General features: G+C 44.9%; 1 protein-coding gene across 2 annotated transcripts in view; it reads right to left on the bottom strand.

The window, feature by feature from the left end:
• Positions 1-23642, bottom strand: part of ZFP91 (ZFP91 zinc finger protein, atypical E3 ubiquitin ligase) — a 193257-nt gene that overhangs the window by 120550 nt on the left and 49065 nt on the right. For both annotated transcript variants that reach the window (XM_078665337.1, XM_078665336.1), the window contains 3 exons: positions 19091-19177; positions 14627-14746; positions 14420-14470 (listed from right to left, as the gene is read on the bottom strand). In XM_078665337.1, coding sequence (XP_078521463.1) covers positions 14420-14470; positions 14627-14746; positions 19091-19177 — 258 coding nt within the window. The remainder of the gene's footprint in view (positions 1-14419; positions 14471-14626; positions 14747-19090; positions 19178-23642) is intronic.

Raw genomic sequence — 23642 nt, 5'->3', positions numbered from 1 at the left:
TTATTACATCTGCCTGGCAACCTCAAACTCTGACAGGGCTGCCAGCCAGACCCTTTTTTGGTAGCTCTGCACGTCTAACTGCAGAAGCCAAAACTTCAGGTCCCAGAAGAAACGAATGCGCCCCTTCCAGCTGCCCTGAGTCACGTGCACATCTGGGCCGCGAGCGGGGCGTTGCGTGACCCGGGTCTGTGAAACGCCTCGCGTGCCAGCGCGCGGTGGTGCAGACCGGGTTAAAGTGTGACCCAGCGCGGGGAGGCAGCCTTGTGGCTCTTTTCGTGTTCCTTTGACTCGAATGTGTATGTAATGCAAGTGAGATCTAAAGCGCAGCATGCCACCATTGGTACAAAAATAAATATATATTTTTTTGGCCTACAATTTATATACTTTTGTTGCAGTTGGTGTTGCAATATTTAGCAATGCCAATAGCTCAAACTTAATTAACCCGAGACCTATTGCATTGTAAATGCTTGTTTATATTGTCTGTGTTCCCAATTTTAAGTAGGTCTCAATTTTATTGTTTTTTAATATGAATAAACTGTGCAGGCTGAATATATTAGTGTTTTTTTATTTAAAAAAATTATAATATTTTTTGCATTGCTTCAACTGATAGGTTGTTGTTGTTATATTAATATCGGTCTATGTGTTTGAAAGTATTGGTGTCTCTAAAATAAGGTACCCAAAGGGAATCTTTTATGACGGAAGTCAGTCTTGGTACCCTATCCCTTTGGTTTTGGGATCCCTCTCTCTTTTATTAGAGACAAAAAACGAAGTGCACAGGCCCTAGTAAAACAGTTTAAATAGCTCACAGAAGCACCCTCTGATGTAGAAAAAATCCCAGTTGCTGGTGGGGTGGGGGCTGGTTTCACTGGCTTGTTAACACAAAATGGTGGCTGGGAGTGCACTTTTTTAACATACAGGTCTTAGCACAGAGCAAAGGAGAAATTTGGAGGGGAAACAATTGTCACCAAGAAATGAGAGGGACAAACTACAGAGGTTGGACTGCAAATCCCACAATTCAACTCACTAAATGCAGGCAATCATGGGCAGGGAAAACCACAAATTTGAAACAACACAGGTGATCAAATATGCAATTACGGGTAGGCTAAAACGACACTTTTTAACTGTAACAACCACAGGCATAGACAGTAAACACAAAGTGAAAATCGTTTTTTTAAACAACTTTTTGTCTTGGGAAGAGACAGCACTAGTCTGTCTCCTTACCACTTTCTGGACTCTGCTAACTGCAATCTGGGGCACAGGTAGGCTGCAACTCACAAGATGGAGGAGAATGATTTGGGGTGCACCCAGCAAGGCCTTAAGGGGCCTGGGCAGGTGTGAGAGGAGGTCTCAGACTTGCCTGGTAGCTGAATAGCCAATGGTCTGCTGGCCTAGGGGTGGGACAACTCAAAGAGAATCTTTGGGCATATTTTCTTGAACCTGAATTGAGAAAATAGTGTGTGAAAATGTATGAACATACCTCTATGTTGCTGCTTTACCGATCTCTATAATTATAATATTTCTTACTAATGTAGCCATGTTCCTTTAACTCTGGTTGAAAGGCTTTTGGATTGCCAGACATTGTATTATTTATTCACTTTTTGGTAGCATAATAGAAAGCAGAAGAGTATTCACTTGGATTGAGACTGTGTGGAAAGGTCCAGAGGTTACAAAAAACCTCAAACGTTCCTATATCTTTTGATTTGTCAAGATAAAATGTCAAACCTCTTATGATATCCAATTTGTGGAGAGATCTAGCCAGGTTGAAAATACAGCCATATCCCCAACCCCTGCCATGTCCCAAATGTGAGTTGTCAGGAAGACTAATCTGGATGTCTTTGTTTAACAAAATGCCTCATTGAATTATAAAGTTAACACTGTCTCCTCTCCTTACCTTGGCGTCTGGCTCTACCCCCTCCAGCTACAGGAATGCAGGCAATGCACTTCCAATGTCTGGAATGCTACCCGCACCTCCATCTTGTGCCATACTAAAACATAGGTATCCAAATAGATCCTACTTTGCCTTGGTAACCAATACCTGAGACCAAGACCTGAGGCGCCTCACGAGCTGCGTCGGAGCGCAGTGAAGAGAAGCGGGAACTGCAGCCTGTGGAGGGGCTGGTCTGTGCTGAGGAGGAAGAGTCATTCCAGACACTCTTGGACCACCCTACATAAGGGAAAGCTGTTCTACCATCAATCGACATCTCTGGGACATGAAAGCTTCACAACCTGGGCTTCCCGGGCCCCATATTTTGCATCCTCTTTAACCATCCTGCACAGGCTTGTGCTATGAACTGCTTGAAACAGTAGGTGTTAAGCTATCCAGGCTCCTAACATAATCCACACTCTGTTTTCAGTTGCTATAGGGAAGGGATCCGAGGTAAGGATTCTTCTGCAAGGTAAGACTCCACACAAGTTCACTTGGGCTTCAACGGGTCCCCACCTTACGAGTTTTTATTTTGACCACTATAGTTGTTCCTCAACTCCAGCAGAGTTATTATTCTCCTATTCATTCTCATGTTGAATGAATTGGTAGCACCTGGTGGATGAAAATGAATTTGTGTAAATCCACAGCATTCTGTTTATCTACTGTATTTACCTACCTTTATTTAACCGCTTCAGCGCGGCGCGAATTTTCGCGCTGTGCTGAACGTTCCATCGAGCTTATGGAACCATGACGGAACGGTTCCGTCATGAGCACAGCTCAACCGACGCTCATGACGGAACCGTTCCGTCATGAGCATGGAAGGGGTTAAGCCATTCATGAATCCAGTTTCTTTGTATTTATTCTGCACCATTGAACTCCCAGCTGCAGCTCTGGCTTATTAGCGTTATTGTAATAAGGCTTTATAAAGCACTTGTACACCCTTAGGTCTCTTAGCACTCAACAGTGGGGCTGCATGGTGGAGTAGACCATTTTTTAGAGAATGACGCTTGAAATTCATAATAAAGATGATGTGAGAGGAAATAGTTTTGATGTAAAATAAAAAGTTGAGGGGCCAGAGCAGTTTCAATAGAGGCGTTTTTCAGGATCGCCAAGATGTGATTAAGGGAGTGATTGTGTGAGAGCACATCTTGTGGTCTATTGGCCAATGGACCACATCTTGTGGTCTATTGGCACATCTTGTGGTCTATAGTCAAGCTACATTTCTGTTCACCGTCCTGAGGCGGAAGCCGGGAGGTCCTCCCTCACTCCTCTTGAAACCTTTTAAATCGCTACTCTGTGTATCGCTTGACTTATAAAGCGTTTTTAGGTTTCGCCCTGGCCGTTGCAACTACGTACCAGTTGCTCCGCCCAGGGCAAAATCTCATGATCCTACATATGGGGCTTTGGTTCCGCCTCTGTCTCCCATTGGCTAGCTCCATAAATGGAGGCTAGCCATTGGGAGACAGAGGCTGTCAATCACGCTTTCCCGTGAAAACGCGATTCGGGGGCGTTTCTCGGTCTTTTTTTTAAGTCCCGCCCCTTTGTCCTGGGCCGCGCTGTGATTGGTTGCCGGCCCGGGACACCCCCGTGACGTCATTCCCCGGCCCGCGCTGTGATTGGCTGCCGGCCCGGGACCTGACTTGTTTCATTTCCAGCAGTGTTCTAGACTATTGCATTCTGCAGAAAGGGGTCAGATGTCATCCCTGTCTTATGACATAACGATAATTGCTTCTTTTACTCGTGCCAAAGTCACACAAGGCATGTTCGCTCACTGCAAAAAAACCTGAAGTCACATATACACATACAGAAAACGTGGGAGCGACGTTGCTGACCCTGGCTGTCAGTGTACTCTTCTTGAGTCTCTCTTCACTGTCGCCGGTCTGGCTGGTGTGTTTACTTTGTCCCTCGTCGCTTTCGGAGGCTCGGTACCAGTCACGGTTACACAGCACTCTGGAGCGCCTCCTTCTCTGACTCTGCCCCGGGGCTCCTTATAGAGTTGCTGCGGCAACGCCCCCGCAGCTGCCAGGGCATGAGGAGGACGGAGGGACGCGCTGGAGACCGAGCAGAGGAGGACGAGCCGCGGGGGCCAGAGGACGCGGGGAGAAGGACCAGCGAACCACAGCAGGGCGAGGGACTGAACACAGTATCAAAGGGAAGCCACAGTGAGCCTTCGGTTCCGATCATGAGTCACGACAGCTGCGCTGTCCGCAGCCTGCTGCACAGAGCTTCCGTGCTCACAATGCAGACCGGCAACTTGCTTAACTGGGGTCGTCTGAAGAAGAAGTGTCATCTGAGCCCCAGCGAGGAGGTGAGCACTTGAGGGAGAGGCATGGATGTGTCAGTGGGGAGCAATAAAGGGGGCATCTTTGTAGACGGACATAGGAGAGGTTGGATGTTGTCCATCGGAAATGTAGGGCAAGGGTGAACCACAACAGAGAGTACTATGAAAGAGAGTCGGTGTACTTTGACAGTGATGGGAGAGAACAATGAAAGAGCGCTCTCCGTATAAGAGCAATCAATAGCACAGTTGAGTTAAGTCACACATATTTGGAGAGCGCAACTGTAGTTCAATGTGGTCACTTCTCAGCTGTGTCCTACGAACCTATCCATGCTATTCAATGCTGTGCTTTTCAATGGGATATTAAAGATGGGGCCATCATTTTTGGGCAGAGGCAGCTCATTCCACTGACCAGCTGAAAGCCGCGGGGCAGAAACAAACCATGGGCTGTGTGTGTGTGTGGGGGGGGCGGGCCCTGTGTGTGTGTGTGTGTGGGGGGGGGGGGGGGGGCTCTGTGTGTGTGTAGGTGTGGGTCTGTGTGTGTGTAGGTGTGTGTCTAGGTGTGGGTCTCTGTGTGGCATTTGTGAGAGATTAAGCTATTGGCATTGTAAATGACAATGCCATTTATTTATCCGTTTTCATAACCAACACATAAATGACAATTTTGTCATTTACAATGCCAATAGCTCTAACTTTTGCAAAGGCGAAACCGTTGCATTGTAAATGCTTGTTATTATTTTTATGGGGGGAAAGGAGGAAACACGGGGAATCGAGAGGGAAAGAAGAGATGGCGAGGCAGAGGGAAGGGGAGGGAAAGAGGTGAAGTAAGAGGGATAGGGAGAGACAAATGGAAGACAGACTGCAGCAAAAAAGGACTGCAAAGAAGAGAGAGATGCAGCTTTGGAGCCCGTGGCACGCCGGTAGGGATGGATATAAGTTAAGGTATTCAATGAACAATGACTGAGGGAAGGGGCGAGTGAAACACGAAGAGAAGAACGTGAGAGGAGTACGAACAAATGGACAGCGGAAAAAGGGGGGATATTAAGGTAAGACAAAAGGAGAGCTATTGGAGGGTAGAGCCTGTAGTCTCAGAGGGTAGAGAGACACAAAAGAAAAAGAAAGAGGCAGGATAAAATATAAATAAACGAGAAATAAAATAAAGTGAGAAATGGGGAAAATGGCGGGATAGAACTAGAGTGAGCTTCGGCGCTGTACACCGGCAGAGGCAGCCTCGGCGCTGCACACCAGCACAGAGGGAGCCTCGGCGCTGCACACCGGCACAGAGGGAGCCACAGCGCTGCACTCCGGCAGAGTCTGCACAGAGGCTGGTAGAGTGAGCTAGGCGCTATACACCAGCACAGAGGCAGCCTGGGCGCTGAACACCGGCAGGGGCTCAGCCGACAAAAATGCTCTTGTCTTGCAGTCGCAGACGTGTGCTATGAGAGCAGAGGACCGTGACTTGAAGGAACACTGTTGCGCCGAGCCACTGGCATTCACGGACTTGGAGCAGCGAGGTGCAAGAGCATTCAAAGCTGCCAGCACAGTAGGAGAGTGGAGCAGGGGGGGGGGGGGGGAGAGCAGAGCCTTTGAAGAGCGTTAGGCCAGCTTTGAATGCGAGTCACGGCCTGGCGGCCGTGAAGTGTGAAGCAGTGGGCGGGGACGCACAGGAGGTAAGGGGAGGAGAAATGCTGCTGGAAGGCTCGGGCAAGCTCGTGCACGAGGACGTGCACTTCTGGAAATCCGCTTTTTGGGAGCCTTTTGAGAGCCTTGGGTTTAAGTCTTGGTTTAGCGGTGGTTTAGCGGCATTAGACTAGCATATTCATTCCTGTGGAATGGAATAGGCGAGACCTAAAAATAGAACTTGAGATATCTAGGTTGGAGAACGATAGGCTGCATTGTCGACCGGAGACTCTCCCTTCTACATTAAAAGAGCTAGAACGAACTCGCTCAGACTATCGAGGCAAGTTGGAGGAAAAAGTAAAAGCCAAATGGAATGTTCATAAAATGGAGCATTATGAATACGGGGAGAGAGCTAGTGCCATATTAGCCTGGAAGCTGAAAACAGATAGGGTTAAAAACAACATTAATCAACTAGTAATAGATGAACTAGGCACTACATCTGGTAAGCATGAAGATATGGAGCGATGCCTGGTCAACTTGTTTTCGGAACTATATAACGAGGAGGCAGTCCCTGACATCGACTGCATTCAAGAGTGGCTCAATAATAAAGAGTTGCCGAGACTGACCACCGACAGCAAAGAGTCACTCGAAAGACCCATAACAGAGGAAGAGGTAAAATTGCATATTGCTAAAATCAAAAACAACAAGGCAGCGGTGACGGATGCACTCCCAGGTCTATAAAATCCTTGACGAGGCAATAACATCCAGACTTCTTGAGCTATTTAATTACATTTGCATAGGGGGGGAAATACCCCCGTCTTGGAAGGAAGCAACTATCGTCCTTATATTAAAACCCGGTAAGAACCCACTGAATGCAGACTCCTATAGGCCAATCTCCCTGCTTAATGCAGATTATAAGATCTTCACAAGCGTTTTGGCAGGGAGATTGGTCACGGTGATACCACAGGTAATAGGAGAGGAGCAGAAGGGGTTTACTCCGGGTAGATTTATAGAGGAACAGACACTACAACTAATCGGTTGTATAGACTTAGCGATAGCAAAGTCAGAACCAGTGGCAGCGTATGACGCCGCCAAGGCGTTTGACCGCGTTAGTTGGATCTTCCTCTGAGAAACTCTTAGGGTTATGGGATTTGGCCCACTCCTTATACGATCATTAGTCAAATGCTATGACGGCGCATCATCTAAAATTCTTCTAAATGGCAAATTAACATCTAGATTTTAAATAAGGAGAGGCACCCGACATGGGTGCCCGATCTCACCCTTATTATTTAACATTTATATAGAGCCACTGGCGCAAATGCTCAGGCTAGATCCTCAAAGAACTCCTTTTCGGGTTCAAGATCTTAATATTAAACTCGCTCTACGCGGATGATCTGTTAATATATACTAGCAACCCTATTGAGGTCCTCCCAAAGGTCGAGCACTCCCTAAGCGAGTTTGGAAGACTCTCTGGCTATGCAGTTAATACTCTTAAGACCGAAATAATGTGCTGGGGAGTGGAAGGTTGGGAAAGACGAGCGGGACCAGGATTTAAATATCTGGGAATTGGTATAGAGCAAGACCTGATGAACATACCCTTGACCAATTTAAATAGAGTAATAAAGGACATCGACCATCTTTTCCTTAGGTGGAGAAACCTTCAACTTACAATTTATGGCCGTGTAAATATAGTCAAGATGGTAATCCTACCCAAGCTAACATATCTCTTTAACGCTATTCCCCTCGAATTCTCCTCTAAGCTTATTGGGAAAATTCAGAGTAAGATCGGTAGTTTTGTATGGGCCAACAAAAACTCCAGACTGTCCTGGAAAAAGCTGAAGAGGAGATTACTTAAAGGGGGACTCGCACTACCGGATATTTTCTGTTATTGTCTGTCTTTTCAGATTAAAAACATCCGATGCCTTCTGACCAGTCCTTCCAATAACAACTGGGGGATTATCTTGAAGGCAATGGCAACACATGAGGGGGGCAGAGATGGGTTCTTGTACAAATTTGGAGCTATAAGGTTCTTCAAGAAAGTTCGACTAAAGGTGGTCCGGGCAGCACTTAACTTATGGCAGAATCTGAAAACTAGGTGGGGTATAAAATATTACTCAGACCTCGCCCCAATCTGGGGTTCTCCTGGGCTTCCTGAATGTCTGAAGGATGGTTTGGCGGTGCCAATAGAACTTGCAGGTATAAGCACATGGTCAGAACTAATATCTACAGATGGAGTCTATCCATGGGTGGTCCTGAAAGCAAGGATTGGGGAATCTTTTTCACGGTTCAAATTTCTACAACTACGCTCAAGGTTTACAGCAGAAAAAAATAATATTGGTGGAAACTGGGAAAGAGTCTAAACTGCAAAATCCCACCCCCCTTAAAAAGGAAGTTGGGATATGGTATAGGAGCCTATTAGATAAAGATATCGAACTACCTCCACCCCACCTAGTATGGAGAACATCAATATTAGAAAATAGAGCTGCAGAGTACTATCTTCCATCTATCACAAACCTTTACAAGTTCGTAAAACCAGCCTCCCTGAAGAAAAATCATTTTTTTACTCTTAATAGGATTTATTATACCCCATACAGAGTTGCTAAGTTTGTCGACAACCCAACCCAACCCCTAGGTGCCCTAAATGCGGTATGCTTAAGGCAGATGATCTGCATATGTTTTATTAATGTTCCCAACTCAAAGGGTACTGGCAGAACGTAGAGCAGGCACTAACAGGTATATTTGGATATAAGGTTAATTTAGACCCAGCACTAGTTATTTTTGCTTTAAATTCTTCACTTGAAAACTTCATATCTAGAACACAGATTGGCCTCTTTTTAAACCGGATTCTGTTGGCCCGTAGGGAACTTTGCATATTATGGAAAGACCCAGCTGCTCCCCTTTATGAGAAGTGGCTCCGGGCCGCACTTGCAATGGCAAGGCTTGACCGTACAGAAGGTAACGTTTGGGCGCCCTTAGTGTGCTGGGGGAAGGCACTAAGGTTGGTTTAAGATCGTCCAAGGATTACACCAAGCCTCGTACAAAGAAGCAGGCCTGGCGGCCCGTAGTGTATCCAGAAACATGGACCAAGGGCGCTCGGGATCAAGGGGGTCTAATGTTACAATTGCAGACGCTTGCGGTGGTATGAGGACAATCTAAAAAAAACAAACTAAAAAAAAAAAAAACTATTGTGAGGCCTTTAGGCCTATTTATCTATAGGTCTATGGGACATTACTTTATTTATGTATCGGGGACTCCCATTCCGACGACGGGGAATGATTCAGGCATGTGAATCTATGAAAGACACCAATACTGGATAACTGCAGTTACAGGTAAGTAACGCATTTCTTGTCCCTGATTTTTCTTCTATGACATCCATGCAAATGGGAGGGCAACCACAGACCCAGATATTGACCCCAGTAACTAATGCAAAACCGACTCACTGTAACCCTGTAATAATGTCGGAGCTGAAAGGGGCACGTACTAGCTGGGAATTAGATGCAGAGGTAGTACCATTATTAACCTTTTCAGATCTTATATTACAAATAATGTTTCAATAGAGTCTAGATGCTTATTAACAAACAAGATTATCTCATGCAACATCTCCTTAATGGACTCAATCAGATTGTTATGTGCAATAGTCACAATGTCTAGGATAGTTCTAAAGGAGTCTCTAGATAAACAATCACCAATCGCTCCCTCTGGCTTAGCACCAGGTCCAGGTCCTTTTCCTTGAGGCCCATTATGCCTTTTCCTTTTGGTCGGGGGACCCTCAAAGGATTTCTTTAAGCTTGGAGTGTGCTGCACTGCTTCCACTCTACGGATTTCGTGGACTGGGTTAATTAGAACTGCTAAAGCATCGCCCATAGACTGGTTATCAAGTTGCACACTAGGAATGTCTGGGTCAGAATTAACTCTGAAACTCCAACTTTTGGCCACCCGAATTGGGAAACCCTTCACTCCCAGCATGTTCAATCAAATGTCTGGGCATTACCACCAGCAGTGATCTGTCGGTGAAAGCCCAGACTGGGACAGTTGTTTCCTCGTTTCGTCCAGTTGCAAAGGATCAGGAAGATCAGTAGATTTCTTACTACAGAAGCCCTGACCCAAGTTGTCCTGGCCTTGGTCATCTCCCGCATCGATTATGCCAATTTACTTTATGAGGGTATTCCGGCATATCAACACAAACGTCTGCAGCTGGTGCAAAACCAGGCAGCCAGATTAATTTACCACCAGCCCGAATGGTACCTTGTTACGCCATTAATGGAAAGATCACACTGGCTTCCAGTAGCCAAACAATGTGCATTTAAGCTGGGGTGCATCACTTTTATTTATTTATTTTGAGAGTTTTATATAGCGCGAACAAGATCTTTGCAGATAACAGAGCGCTTTACAAAGGCAGGTGGAGGGTAGGGGAACAAGGGGGCATAGTAGGGAGGTAGATCAACAAGATCATGTACATAGCACCAATATAGTATATAACATAGTACCAATATAACGTATAGTACAGGTATGAGGTAGCAGGCATAGTTGGAGCGTAGGCCATCAACAAGTTCATGTACATAGCACCAATATAGCATATAACATAGTACCAATATAACGCATAGTACAGGTATGAGGTAGCAGGCATAGTTGGAGCGTAGGCCATCAACACGCTGTAAATAATACAGAGTAATATTATTATAAACAATAGTATGTATAGTATGCATAGTACAGGTATGAGGTAGCAGTGCATAGTTGGGGCGAAGGCCATCAAAACGCTGTAAAAAATAAAGGACTAAAATACGTCAAAACACACGTGCATAGGAATATATAGGCAATATCATAACACAATACTGTTAATACTGTTCTTAATGTTCTCTATGGCAACAGTCCGGGATTTATATCTACTCCGATTCAGCGCTACGTCCATTCTCTGGACCTCAAGTCTTCCCATCTGAATCTTTTGGTGATCCTGTCTTTCAAATGTAAGAAACACGGGGCACTAAGTGGTGCGGTCTTGGCCCCTCAATTCTGGAATGCTCTCCCTCTGGAGATTAGATCACTGACCTCCTACGCTCAGTTTAGGAAACAGTTAAAGACCTGGCTTTTCTGCCAGACACATAACTAAACCTCCCAAGCGGCAGTACCCCCTGGACTCCAGCGCCATGAAATTGTTTGGTGTACATGCGCTTTACAAGCTCAATTAACATAACATTTAACATAACCAAAGCTACAGAAGCAGTTGTGGTGTAAGGACGGTGTTAACTCATTCAATCTAAGAACCCGTATGGCTTTCCTAATAGACCCATCCAGCGTTGGGTCGCTAGCCTTGGTCTGGGTTAAGGCTTTCCTTTTGCCCATACTGATCTTTTAAGAGAGAGCCTCCGGTCGCACAACGTCAGCGTCCTGTTGGGGCTTGTGGTTCGCCCCGCAGTTCCCAGCTATACAACCTTTGTTTGCCGCGCAGCGGGAGCACCCACAGAATTTCTAGGGCACCCCCGGATGCAGAATGTCGGTGGCGCTAGCTAGAAAAAGCCAGTACCATACAGTCACTAAGTAGTAAAGGCAGAATGGTAGATGACCAGGAGAACAAAATGGTGGGCGAACAGCAGATATCCACTCACCTCCTTGCCCTGTCCACCTGCACACAAAGGAATAGGTACAAAGCAAAAGGCACTTGCATTCAGTAGGTTCTAATATCAGATATCAAGCAAGATATCAAGCAGAAGGACGGCAAAAGAAAGAGGGAAGAACAGGAGAGGTTGGTGCCAAAACAGGAGATGAGACCCCCTGCCCCTTAGTCTCTGGACTCAGTTCTCAGTATCCAGGCATTCAGGGTACACCCTAGTTTTCCTTGAGGGCTGCATGCACCATCCTGCAATGGCCAGAGGCTTCCCCAAGTGTGGGAGACTACTCCTGCAGTCAAGATCAGGCAGGTCTGTGTCAGACCAGGCACGGGCAACACTAGCACCCTGTGCAGTTGAGCCCGAATTCCTCGTCCTGCCGTACACCCCAATTCACTCACTCCGAGTGGAACGGGTGCAGTGGCGAGGCGGCGAACACAGTGAGGAACTGCTGATACAACAGTGCTAGGGGGCTGGAGTTTGGTATGAGGATGGGGGTTGGAAGAGCGTATAATTTTGATCAGTTACTTGCTGATGAAAATTCGGGCAGATCAGCAGTACTCCCACCTGTGCTCTGCTTCCATGATGTGGGATGCTCACATGGTCGGGCACAAGCACAGCATCAGGGGGAGGGGATTGCTAGTAGTCTATTTCCCACCAGAGACCTGAAGGTAGCTGTTTTACGAGATCTACACCATAAAGTGCAAGTGAGATGGGTGATGACTCTCCTAGGCCATTCTCCTCAAACATGAACCTGAGATGTCAGGGAAAAAAATAATCAATTCTAGATTGAGAAGAATGAACTGGAGAGAGGAATGTATATTCCTGTGGAGTTGGATTACAGGCTCTTCAGGAGCGGAGATAGAAGTAAAGTGGGAGTGCATAGTGGATGATGTAAATTTAGAAGGGGAATATCAATAGAAAAAACATATAGTCAAGGGTGGTGAAACCACATAAGGGGTGAAAAAAACAGACGCAACGCAGTCGAAACACGGGAAAGAAGCAGACCACAAAGAAGGGCTTCAATTAATTCTTGAGTACACAGAGTACACAAATTACAGTTTGAAGAGAGGTTTCATGAGTAATTAAGTGTTCCTTCCCACGATTTTCACCTTCCGCTACCCTTTCACTGCACTGCTAACTTCCTGCCTGGGTACGAGTCATTATTACTGCCCGAGTGCTCATCACAGCAGGCCTGGGTTTTCAACTTGCTTCACAAATTAAGTGGGGTACCAATTGAATCGAGAGAAGTTTGGAAGTGCAGGTTGGTAGGAATGTTGTGATCCCCACAGTTTCTGCAACTTTACCTCAAGAGAAAATTAGAGATTTCAGCTAAAGTTTGAGGTTTGCATGGAATTCTGGTAAGAACTTGGGGTTCGTCCTAAGATGAACTCTACTTGTGGACCTGGAAGAAAAGTGCCAGGGGTGTAAGAGCCTGCAATTCACTAATACTCCTGAGGGATGTAAAAGCTACAATAAAGGCGGCCTTCCATCAGAGGAATTGTACAGGACCAGAGTATAGAGGTTCAAAAGGAAGGCCCATGAGCATATTTAGGACAACATAAAGGTTGCAGACGGAGAACACTGGGTGGCATAACTCTTGGCATGCAATTTGGTGCAAGGTGTGTGTGCTTTGGCTTTGACCATATTCACAGCTCTTATAGTCAACTTTGCACCAGGGGCGGTGTTGAGTCGATGGAACGCCTTCTCAACCCTCTTCTTCCAGAATCTAAGACCTCTGGACCGGGATGCCTGATAACTCTACATCCTCTTCTTCTTTAGCACTCGGGGTAAGCTATGTCGAAGATGGCCTGTGTGTTTTCCACTGACCACTTCCTCTCGATGTGGGCCCAGAGTCTGTCTCTCCGTGGGTGAGAGGCCTTTTACTGAAAGGCCAAACGGAAGGTGTAGATGTTGTCAGGGAAAGACAGATTACAGACCATGTGGAGGTTGGCGGAGGTGTATTTGTCATTGAACTAAGGGCAGATCCTTAATGGCATCCATCCCATCACCATCCACATCTCTTCATTCTCTAAAGCCGATAAAGGAAGATGTGTAGGGCCCCGAGAGCAGGGAATCAGGTCTTCAATAAGGATCTCCGAAGCGCATTGAGGGAGCGGAAAAGGATAACCATTTGTGAAGAATTATATTCAGAGAATTAGACCGTGCGGGCCGAAAGCAAATAAACATGGAGGCGAAGAGTCCAGGAGCATTGTTGATACACATCCAAACCAAATGGGGGAAAAGGAAGAGAAAGACAGTTTAACAATGCCAGTAACCAGGTGCATCACCAGCTAATGGAGAAGTCACACAACACCTTGTGGCTTGAAAGATTTCTTAGAACAAAGACAGGCTGCAAACAGGTGCATCTACAGCCACACATGGTATTAACATGTCATTATACCCTACAGTTCCGCAGTTGGTTCTGGGTGTCACCAGTTTCTCAACAACCAACAAATGCTATATATTTCTTGAAAACAGAAGAGTATATTACTTTTGTACATTGGCCATCCAGACAAAATATACACAGGGCTTGGGGCATCTTTCTTTGACTAATTATAGTGCCACTTTGGCAATACGAGCATTTCCAAATATTCCAAAATAGAGGTTGAGAATGGACTAAAAGTTTGCCTTCATCCCCAAAATCGCATCTGAAAATTGTGACTAAGTACTGGCGCACTGTTGGTCTATGCTTAATGTCCTAGTGAGTTATGTGGTCAACAGCCGAAGTAAAACCTTTACAATAGGTATAATTCTGGGACCAGACTCTAGATAACAGACAGCACGTGAATCATCTAGAATAGGTGCGTGTTCAAAAATCTATCCTACAGGAATATTCTCACAGCTATTTATGAATAGAGAGAAGAACTCATTATTTTGGAAATTGTTCTTCTTAGGTCTGTCACAAGCAATAGCATGCATCTCTCGGTCCAGTAAGAAAATATTTGGTATGAAGCAGAAGATGAGTGAATACTCAGGCTACTGCAGACTCACCTTCTTTTGGGCAGCCGAGGAGTTTTGTCATCTTTGCGCCGCCGGCCTCTTCTATTATGAGAATGAGGAGAAAGACGTGTAGAATTAATGATGTGAGCAAGCATCAACATTACTGTAGACACATCTACGGCATTTTGAAAATATGAAGTAGAAGAAAGACATATGAAAGTAGGTCAATGAATAGACACACTACTGATAATTACTCACTTTCTGGGAAGATCCTCCACTTCTCTCAGTGCATTTTCTTCCTCTTTTACTTCTATCTCTACTTTGATTTCCTTTTCATCTTTCCCTTTACCGATTTTCCGCCGGGGTTTTGGAAGATCCCTGCAGGCACACAAACATGCTTGAATCAACACATGAGGTCAAATGAGTATAAGAACATAAATGTATTAAGTTCCATACTCCAGGTAATCATGCGGTAGTGAATGATGCCCATTACTCCTGCAACATCTTGCCAAAATATGCAGGTTCCTGGGGTAATGCAGACCTCTCAAAAAACAGGTTGGGTATGAAAAAAATATCCAGCCAGGGTCTTTTTTGTCTTTAAAATCTGTTATGTGTTGACCTTCATTTTTAAATGGAACAAGCAAAAGAACATCATTAGAGATGGATGAACTCACATGACATGCACAGATGTAGAGGTCTGTGGTTTAGTATACCCAGTTTCACCAATCAGGGATTTGAAATGTAAAGTTAATTTGCATAAAAGAAAAATTCGACCAGTTTTTAGGTTTCGCCTGCCGAAGGCTGCGCTCTGCGCAGCTTTTCGGCGCAGGTGAAATCTATTGTTTACAATATGGGCTTCAGGAACGTCCCCCCCCGGCTCCCATTGGCTAGCTCCATAAATGGAGGCTAGCCATTGGGAGCCGGATCTGTCCGTCAAGGCCGGACCAGATTCGGGGGCGTTCCCGCGATTTTTTCTCTCTCCGCCCCTCTGTGCGCGTCATCGCGGCCGGGGTTTTTTTTTTTTTTGGCGTCCATTTTTTTTTGCCGACCGCCGCCGGAAGTAAAGGTCCAGGTGAGTGCTGGCCGTTCCGGCCGCCCTCCTCCCCTCCCGCTGTCCGTGCCGCTTCTGTTCATGACGCCATAACGGGCCTCGCTATTAGAAGCCTTTGAAGAAAGAGCCGCATTCCCTGAAAGCCTCTCTGTCCCTGTGTGCGCGCATGCCATGCCTTGTTCTTATTTTCGCAGCATGCCATGCCTTGTTCTTATTTTCGCAGCGCTGACTTGTTGAAAGCAGCCACCGGAGGGGGTAGACAAGGGGGTAGACAAGCTCCGGCCGATAGTAATTAGCCTGAGTTGAGCGGACGCGCATTCACCGCTCTACCGCGTCGCTCTGCTGCCACTGCTCCTGCCAGACAACAAACTCCACTGTTCTTCTGCTAGTCCTTCTTGTCTCTCCACCGCGCTGCCACCGAAAGTCCCCGAAAGACACAGCCGCCTGCATGTTATTGTTGCCGTGAGTTTTCCAGCGTTTCTTAGTGCATTCTTCGCATGAATTCCTTAGATGCTGCACTTGCGAAAAATGCCAACTTTCAGCCTACCATTGCCGCCATTGCTGAGAGGGATTCGAGCTGCTGTCAACTTTTATGTGTAACATATGTGTACTGGGTATTGTTAGCAGTTAAATACACTAACAAAAGAATCCAGGAGGGGGCTCTGTGTGTGGGGGGGGTCTCTGTGGGTGTGGGTGGCATTTGCGAGAGATTAAGCTATTGGCATTGTAAATGGCAATGCCATTTATTTATCGGTTTTCAAAACTAATACATAAATAAAAAAATTGTCATTTACAATGCCAATAGCTCTAACTTTCCCAAAAGCGAAACCCTTGCATTGTAAATGCTTGTTACAATTGCAGTCACAGGCGGAGAGTGTTCTGTAATTTCTGCACATACAATCTTAAACGCAAACTGTCCTTTATTGAGGAGAGGCCTCTTAATCTCAATGGATAAATTGGTTCATCATTCGTATCTGCTCTTGAACAGCAATCACAACATAATACTGAGGGCAAGAAACAAATGGGAAAAAAGTAAGTAATATAGCAGGAAAAGCAAGGAAGAGGATAAGAAAAAGGAGCATGAATGAGTGAGGTGAATGGGAACTCAGAGTTGAGAAATCTTAAATAAAAATTGAATGGAGGACTTCTCCAGCACAAGCAGTTTTTGTTTTAAAAGCCAAATGAAACTATGGGTTTTTATTACTTCTTTTTAATGGATTTAAAGCATATCTCTCCAACAAATACTCAGATTTGCATGAAATGAAATAAGGAAGATAATTATGATTATTATTAAGCTTGTAGAGCGCCTGGTTACTCCAACAGAGTTTCCCCGCGCTTGAACACCTTAAACCATAGCAGCTGGCCCGGATCCACCCCCCAACCTCTAGCCTATGGCCCCAAGTTGTAAGAAGCCTACTTTCAGCCCTCCTCGTGGTGCTGGAAGAACCAGGTTTTTATTTTTTTCCGGAACAATGTCTCAGATGGGCAAGTCCTGAATTCCACAGATAGGTCATTCCAGGCCCTAGCCGCGAAGAAGCCAAAGAAAATGCCTCCTGCCCGTACTTTCCGTACCTTAGGCACGATCATCTTCGCTGTGCCCAATGACCGCAGGTTTCGAGCAGGTCTGTATGCATTGAGAAGGGGGCACAGAAATCTTGGCCATTTCTCGTTGAGGATCCTAAAGCCAAAACACAAGGCCTTAAAGGTGACTCTAGCCTGTATAGGGGAGCCAGTGTAATTCCCTCAAGGCCGCCCACACTGAGGAAGAATCTGTTCTGCATAAAGTGTTTGATCCACTCCCATGGATTGCCACTGACCCCGGCCTCCCCCAGCCATTCCAACAGAAGGCCATAGGAGACTGTGTCAAATGCAGCACTCAGATCCAGAAGGATCAGTGCAGTTCTTCCCTCATCTAATGCGGTTTTCAAGGTCTCCGAAGTTATAAGTAAGGCCGATTCATTGCTGTGAAGCGGCTTAAGCCAGACTGGGTTTCATGGAGAACCCATCTTTCTTCCAAGAACATGGACAATTGGCTATTTAGATGTTTCTCCGCAATTTTAGCAAAGTAGGGGAGCAAGGATATAGGTCTAACATTTTCTGGAAGAGGAGGTCTAGAGAAGGTTTCTTTAGCATTGGAACCACCATAGCATGTTTCCAATTGCTAGGTACCTGCCCCGAACTGAGGGACATGTTCAAAAGTTTGGTAAAAACTGGTGCAATGACTTCTTTCCCTCACAATAGAGATTTCGGGGGGGCGGGGGTCAAATCCAGGAGAGACCCAGATTTGACTGCCTCCATATGTTTTAGGATGTCACTTTCTGCAGGAGGGCGAAAAGCACACCGGTCCTCAGTCCCGGAAACTTCAATAGCTGGAGCAGAGATAATTCCTGCTACTTTCAGGGAAGGTAGCATATATTTTTTCTATCTTACCCAAGAAGAAATCCGCAACCTTACTACAATAATGATATATACTTTTACTTGATACGCCCCCCACTATAGCTAAACTTAAATATGCTACCCTTAGCTCTAGCGCCTTTTGGTCAATGTATAAAGAAAATTTTGCAGGGAAATCACCATTTTATCACATTTTTAAAAACTGTTCTCAGTGGAGAACTCCTCTGGTTCACGTAGAAACAGTTGCGACTGATCGCTTACTGCGCTTATACAAGCAAACAGAGGATTTCCCCCCACAACTCAACATTTTCAAAGTTCGTCACCCAGCATTGTACCTCCTACCACGAAGAGCTGCCTGCTAGTGCATGGACCAAACCAAATCTCTTAGAACTTGGCTTTCAGACTGATTTTGTTGGGCTTAGTAAATTTGAACATGTAAAGGAGGTCCATTGTAAACTTAATTGGCTTTCAGTGAAATAGAGAATGGAGTTTCAGTTGAGTGCACTGTACCTGGTTCACTGGACTTCCTTTAATCAGTCACCCACTTTACACAATGGTTTCTGGTATTAGGAAAAACCATATGGGAGCCAGTCTATTCCGCCTCGATCTGACCTGTATCACACATCCTACCTCCTTCCCTAAAGTCTTGAAGACAATTTTTTTCAATATATGCATCTTTTTCTTTCTTTGAGCAAAATAGAACCAGTTCTTGTGCCAAGATGCCCTTGATTTAACATGCTTTATTAATTTAATAACACATTCAAATCTAAAGAGGGCAATAAAGTACCAGAGTGTATTGCACTCAGTTATCCAGATGCTTCATTTCACCCAGAACAAAAATCTTCATTCCTAATATCTACACAAATTTAGAGCAACCATGGATGATCAGAAAATTGCTAATTGAAGCAAATGTCTCAATGACAATTAGATTCAGAAAGTGGCAATTATCAAACTAATGTGATATATTCCATTTGTTTTAGGCAATACCCCCAATGGGTAATCACAAACGTGTTAAGAAATTCTAAATGTGTGAAATAAATAAATATCCTATTAACCTGGTGTACATATAAAGTGCCTTTATGGCGCTTCACTATTGCAAGATTTTTATGTATTGAGGGGTCCTGGCATTGATTTTAAATAGATATTTCACACTTCTGCTCATACGCAATGGTCAGAATCACAACGCTTAAATAGGCAAATGCATGTTCCATATAAATATTTAACAGGCACATATTCACAAACCCTAAATTAATACAAGAAGTGGGAATTGGCAATACCTTTGAAGATGTGGTTTGTAAGTTTCATCCCTGGGATCATCTTTGAAAGGGGTTTCTTCTTCACTGATTAGTAACTCATCTTCGTCACTAGTGTACAGATTGGAGAAAAACAAAAGATAATTGAGAAACAGGCATGAGACGCCATTCCTACAATCGGAAGAGATGCCAAAACCATTACAAGTTAAGTCGTGTCAGGAAGGTATACCATGCTACAGTCTCTGGGATACTGAATAAAGTGCCCACCAGTGTATGTTCAACACCAAAGTGCTCAACCTCTATAGAGGTTGGATTAATCTGGTCTAGTAAAATATAATCCACCATAATGGCTTTTGTCGTCCTTCAGTTAGCAACCTAAACCTCATTCTGATAGGTGGAAACTACCAGTTTCACACACTGTGCATTATAAAATAGTATTCCACTCTGGAGGCAAGCCTGATGTGTGAGTAGTAGCAAACAAATGTTTGAAAATAATCTGCCCACATTGAGCGCACACCAAAACTCCTTGGCATACATGACTATTCATACTGTAAAAGACAGTAACTGCGAACTGAACACCATAAAGTTGTTTTGTGCGCATAAACAAATGCCATTCCCAACCAAAGACAGGAAATGTCCTTTTATCCTGCTGAAGTGTTTTGTTTGATAAATAATATTCTGTTAAGTTAACTAAAGAGTTAAACAACTGTGTGATTTTAACTATTCATCTTGCAATATTTCCCTCTGTACAAGGATATCCTAAGTCTTTAGCTCCTTTTTTCGTTTACTCTAATGTGTCTATTTTATTGGTTTAGTCTTGTCTGTGTAATACATAATAGCTCGTCTGCCATCATAAATTTGTAAGGCTTCTATAAACGTGGGGGTTGGAGTGGGTGGAAAAACAGAATAATTTAATTGACATTAAAAGCGTAATAACCTTTGCCTAGCAACTTAGGAAGGCATGTGCAACATCACCTTATCAAGGTCTGTTTAGATATGGTTGTCTTTTGATTTAGGCTTTAATCTCCCTCAATCACTTTAGCAAGATGATGGCATCCTTAAGTAACAAATAACGTTAACTTCATAAAACAGTGTATAATGGCTTAAAAGGAATTAACATCCAACCTACTAAAGGCATATTTAGATTGCAGGTTGGTTGGTGGGGTAAGCAGAGTAGTGCGTAAAGAAGTTTGATGCCTTATAAAAAGACATGAAAGACATCCATATAAAAGTGTATAAGAGAGCATTTGGAATAGAAGGTTGAAAGGATTCCACCTAGAAATGATGCTAACAAATCATAGTTTCTATTTTTGGCATAACCGGTTTGTGTTGCCAGTCTGCGAATATCTCCAAGCATCTTTGCAAAAATTGTAAATAGCCAAATTAAGGGATTTAAGGAAAATTCAACAACTTATGGTCACAACATGCTTTAACCCTTATGTATGTTCATTAAAACTGTCAGGGTTAGCAACTTCTTGTATTTTGACAATAGGTGAATAGACTATCAGGACAGCCGAGTATGTAAAGGTCCCTGATCAATGGGCAAACAGTAGATGTACATAATTGTATGTAATGTTTTGGAATCTACTGTCTTCGTTGCAACAAATCTATAAATGGTGACTCAAGATCAAAAACGTTATGTACGATTTATTTATTTCACACGTGTGGGTGCTGCTGTCCACCAATGGAGTCCACATTAACATGCATTCCACATGGGATATGGAAATTAACCCGATTCTGCACAGCCCAGTGCCAAATAGTCAATGATTTTTGACGGTAGTACAGGCTTCTCTATTCCGTAGTGTTTAGGGAAACTATTGATATTTTTGACTGTGAATTACTCAAGTGCCTTCCCTCTAACTTGAGCCTGGACAGTTTTTACAGCAAGCCCTGCTGTATTCAGCAGCAAGACACAGATATATTAATGGGTCTCGACTGAAGCCCACTCCCTGCCCTCATTAATGTACCAAGAGAAGTTCCATTCTGATAGCAAGGCATCACTGTGTTCCCAGGGCTCAACAGGCCCCTTCTGTTTCGTCTGATCATGTGCGCTCCCCAACCCTTGTTGGGATGAATCTGTAGTGACTGACCATAGGAGTTGGTGGTCTAAAAAGTCTGTCTATTATGATTTTCTTTTTGTTCTTGAGCAGTGTCTCTGCAACCATTCCTAGACCGGTATGCAAGATGCCATCATACACATGAGTTTCCCCACATGAGTTTCCCCACTGTCCTAACTGTACGAGCTTGCACCTTCTGGTTGCAGTGACCTTCTTGTACCATTTCCCGCACTCATTTCTCCATGGGGTAGGCTCTCTACAGTCTCGAGTCTAGTCTGACTGCTAGGAAGCCCTTTTCCCATTCTGGGACTGTGAACTACTTTTCCAAGGTTGACGGAGAAACAGAATTTGTGTAGTATTTGCATGATCTTGAATGCGTTGTTTCTGATTGCAGGTATGGTTTTGCCTTTAAGAATCAGTTGTCCAGACAGGGGTAGCTATGTATTCCCTTTCTTCCCTACGTGTGGTTTATTAATATGAACAAGCATTTGCAATGCAATAGGTCTCGCATTAGGAAAGTTTGAGCTATTGGTATTGTAAATGACACATTTTGTATGTATGAAATTAGCTAAATTAATAGCTTGGTCATTTACAATTCCAATAGTTTCAACTTTCGCAAATGTGACACCTATAGCATTTGTAATGCAATATGTGTTGTATTTACGTGACTTAGATGTATTGATATTACAAATAACAATGGCTTTTTTAAAAAAAAATGATTAATACTTAAATAAAAGTTATTGTCATTTATAACGGCAATAGATTAAACTTTTGTAAATAACTTTTGTGAAGATTATGTTCAGTGTATTTTATTGTGACGAAAATTCAAGAACAGAAGTGAAATATTAATCCCTTGCATGCTCATGACTAGCTCAGCTTGTCATGAGGCACAGTGCTCCGGTGCTCATGAAGAGTGGTAGGGGGGGGCGGTAGGGGGGGGCGGTAGGGGGGGGCGGTAGGGGGGGAGGCGGTAGAGTGGTAGAGTAAGGGCGGTAGAGTGAGGGCGTGAGGGCGGTAGAGTGTGGGCAGTAGAGTGGTAGGGTGGTAGAGTGAGGGCAGTAGAGTGAGGGCGGTAGAGTGAGGGCGGTAGAGTGGTATAGTGAGGACGGTAGAGTGAGGGCGGTAGAGTGAGGGCGGTAGAGTGAGGGCGGTAGAGTGAGGGCGGTAGAGTGAGGGCGGTAGAGTGAGGGCGGTAGAGTGAGGGCGGTAGAGTGAGGGCGGTAGAGCGAGCATATGGAGTGTGGCGATCTGTCGCTAGATCGACAGTGTGTGAAATCAAGCGTGAATTGAGGTGGCTAGAGAAAGAACACCAGAGAAACCTGTGGCGGAGTGAGGCAGCGGCACACGGTATGCTGGTGACCAGTGCGAGTTAAGTATACAAAGCAGCAAACTGAACCGAAACTAAAATACAGATGGGTTCATTCCAAGGGGGCCTTAGGTATGGAAAAGACACTGGCTGAACCGGATTAGAGCAGGCAACCGTGGCACACAAGCCCTAGAGTTAAGAAATGAGTCCCTGTGGGCTCTGGGGTGGAGATTAAGAATGACCTTACAACAATTTGGACAGGCACCCAGTTTAATTGGTTGGAAAAGTGATGCTTAAAGTTGAGGGTCTGATCAACGCTCTCCTCGTTCCTTTCAGGACTCATCGGCCTCGACGACCGGTGGCGGAGGAGGCGGAAGGGGTCGGGGAGGTCAACAAGGACGTGACCAGCCCCGCCCGAAAGACGGTGCAGGAAAGCAGGACGGCTCAACGCCGAAGAGACCGCAGTTTGCCAAGAAGAAAGTCGCGGCTTTAACAGCGCATCGCTATGCCTCAGATAGTGAGAACGCGGCTTCGGAATCTGACATGGGCTCTGACCTTGCTGGACAGCGCGGCGGAGATTACCATTGTGAGAGAGGCCCTGCGTCCACCACTGAAGGTGACAGCGACTGATATTTATGTTGTGATAGAAACAGCGGACACGAGAGTTGCCCCCCTGATAGACTTTATGAAATTGTCCTGTTAATCGAAGGTGACATACAACGTACCATAAGAGGGGTATTTTGGGAGAATCTTTCGTCTACGTATGACATTTTACTTTCGGAGGCTGACTGGCCCCCACCTTTTGTTCTCGCAGCACCGCGAGGGGAGGAGGTAATCATCCCCAGCTTCGCGCACACTGTCTCGAAAGAGGATGCGCTGCACTTTGCAGAAGAGTGGGCTAAGGCTCTAGCGCCGGCTCTGTACCGTAACCAATGTGGTTGGGATAAATTGTCCCCATGTCACGAAATTCCTTTGCGGTCCCAGCCACAGCCTCAACCACAATATCCCATTAAACGTGAAGCTAAGGCTTCCGTTGCGGCGATCCTTGAACAATTGGAATATCAAGGAGTGATTGAAACTGGTGTGTCTCCGATGAATAACCCTCTTTTTACTGTAACCAAGCCTGACGGCTCATATCGTTTGGTATAGGATTACAGGCATTTAAACTCGCATTGCCGTAACTGTGCAGTACAGAATACTCAAGGCTCTGCCT

The sequence above is a fragment of the Lissotriton helveticus genome, chromosome 1_1 (assembly GCF_964261635.1).
Source record: "Lissotriton helveticus chromosome 1_1, aLisHel1.1, whole genome shotgun sequence".
Classification (NCBI taxonomy): Eukaryota; Metazoa; Chordata; class Amphibia; order Caudata; family Salamandridae; genus Lissotriton; species Lissotriton helveticus.
This window is presented reverse-complemented; position numbering and strand designations above follow the sequence as displayed.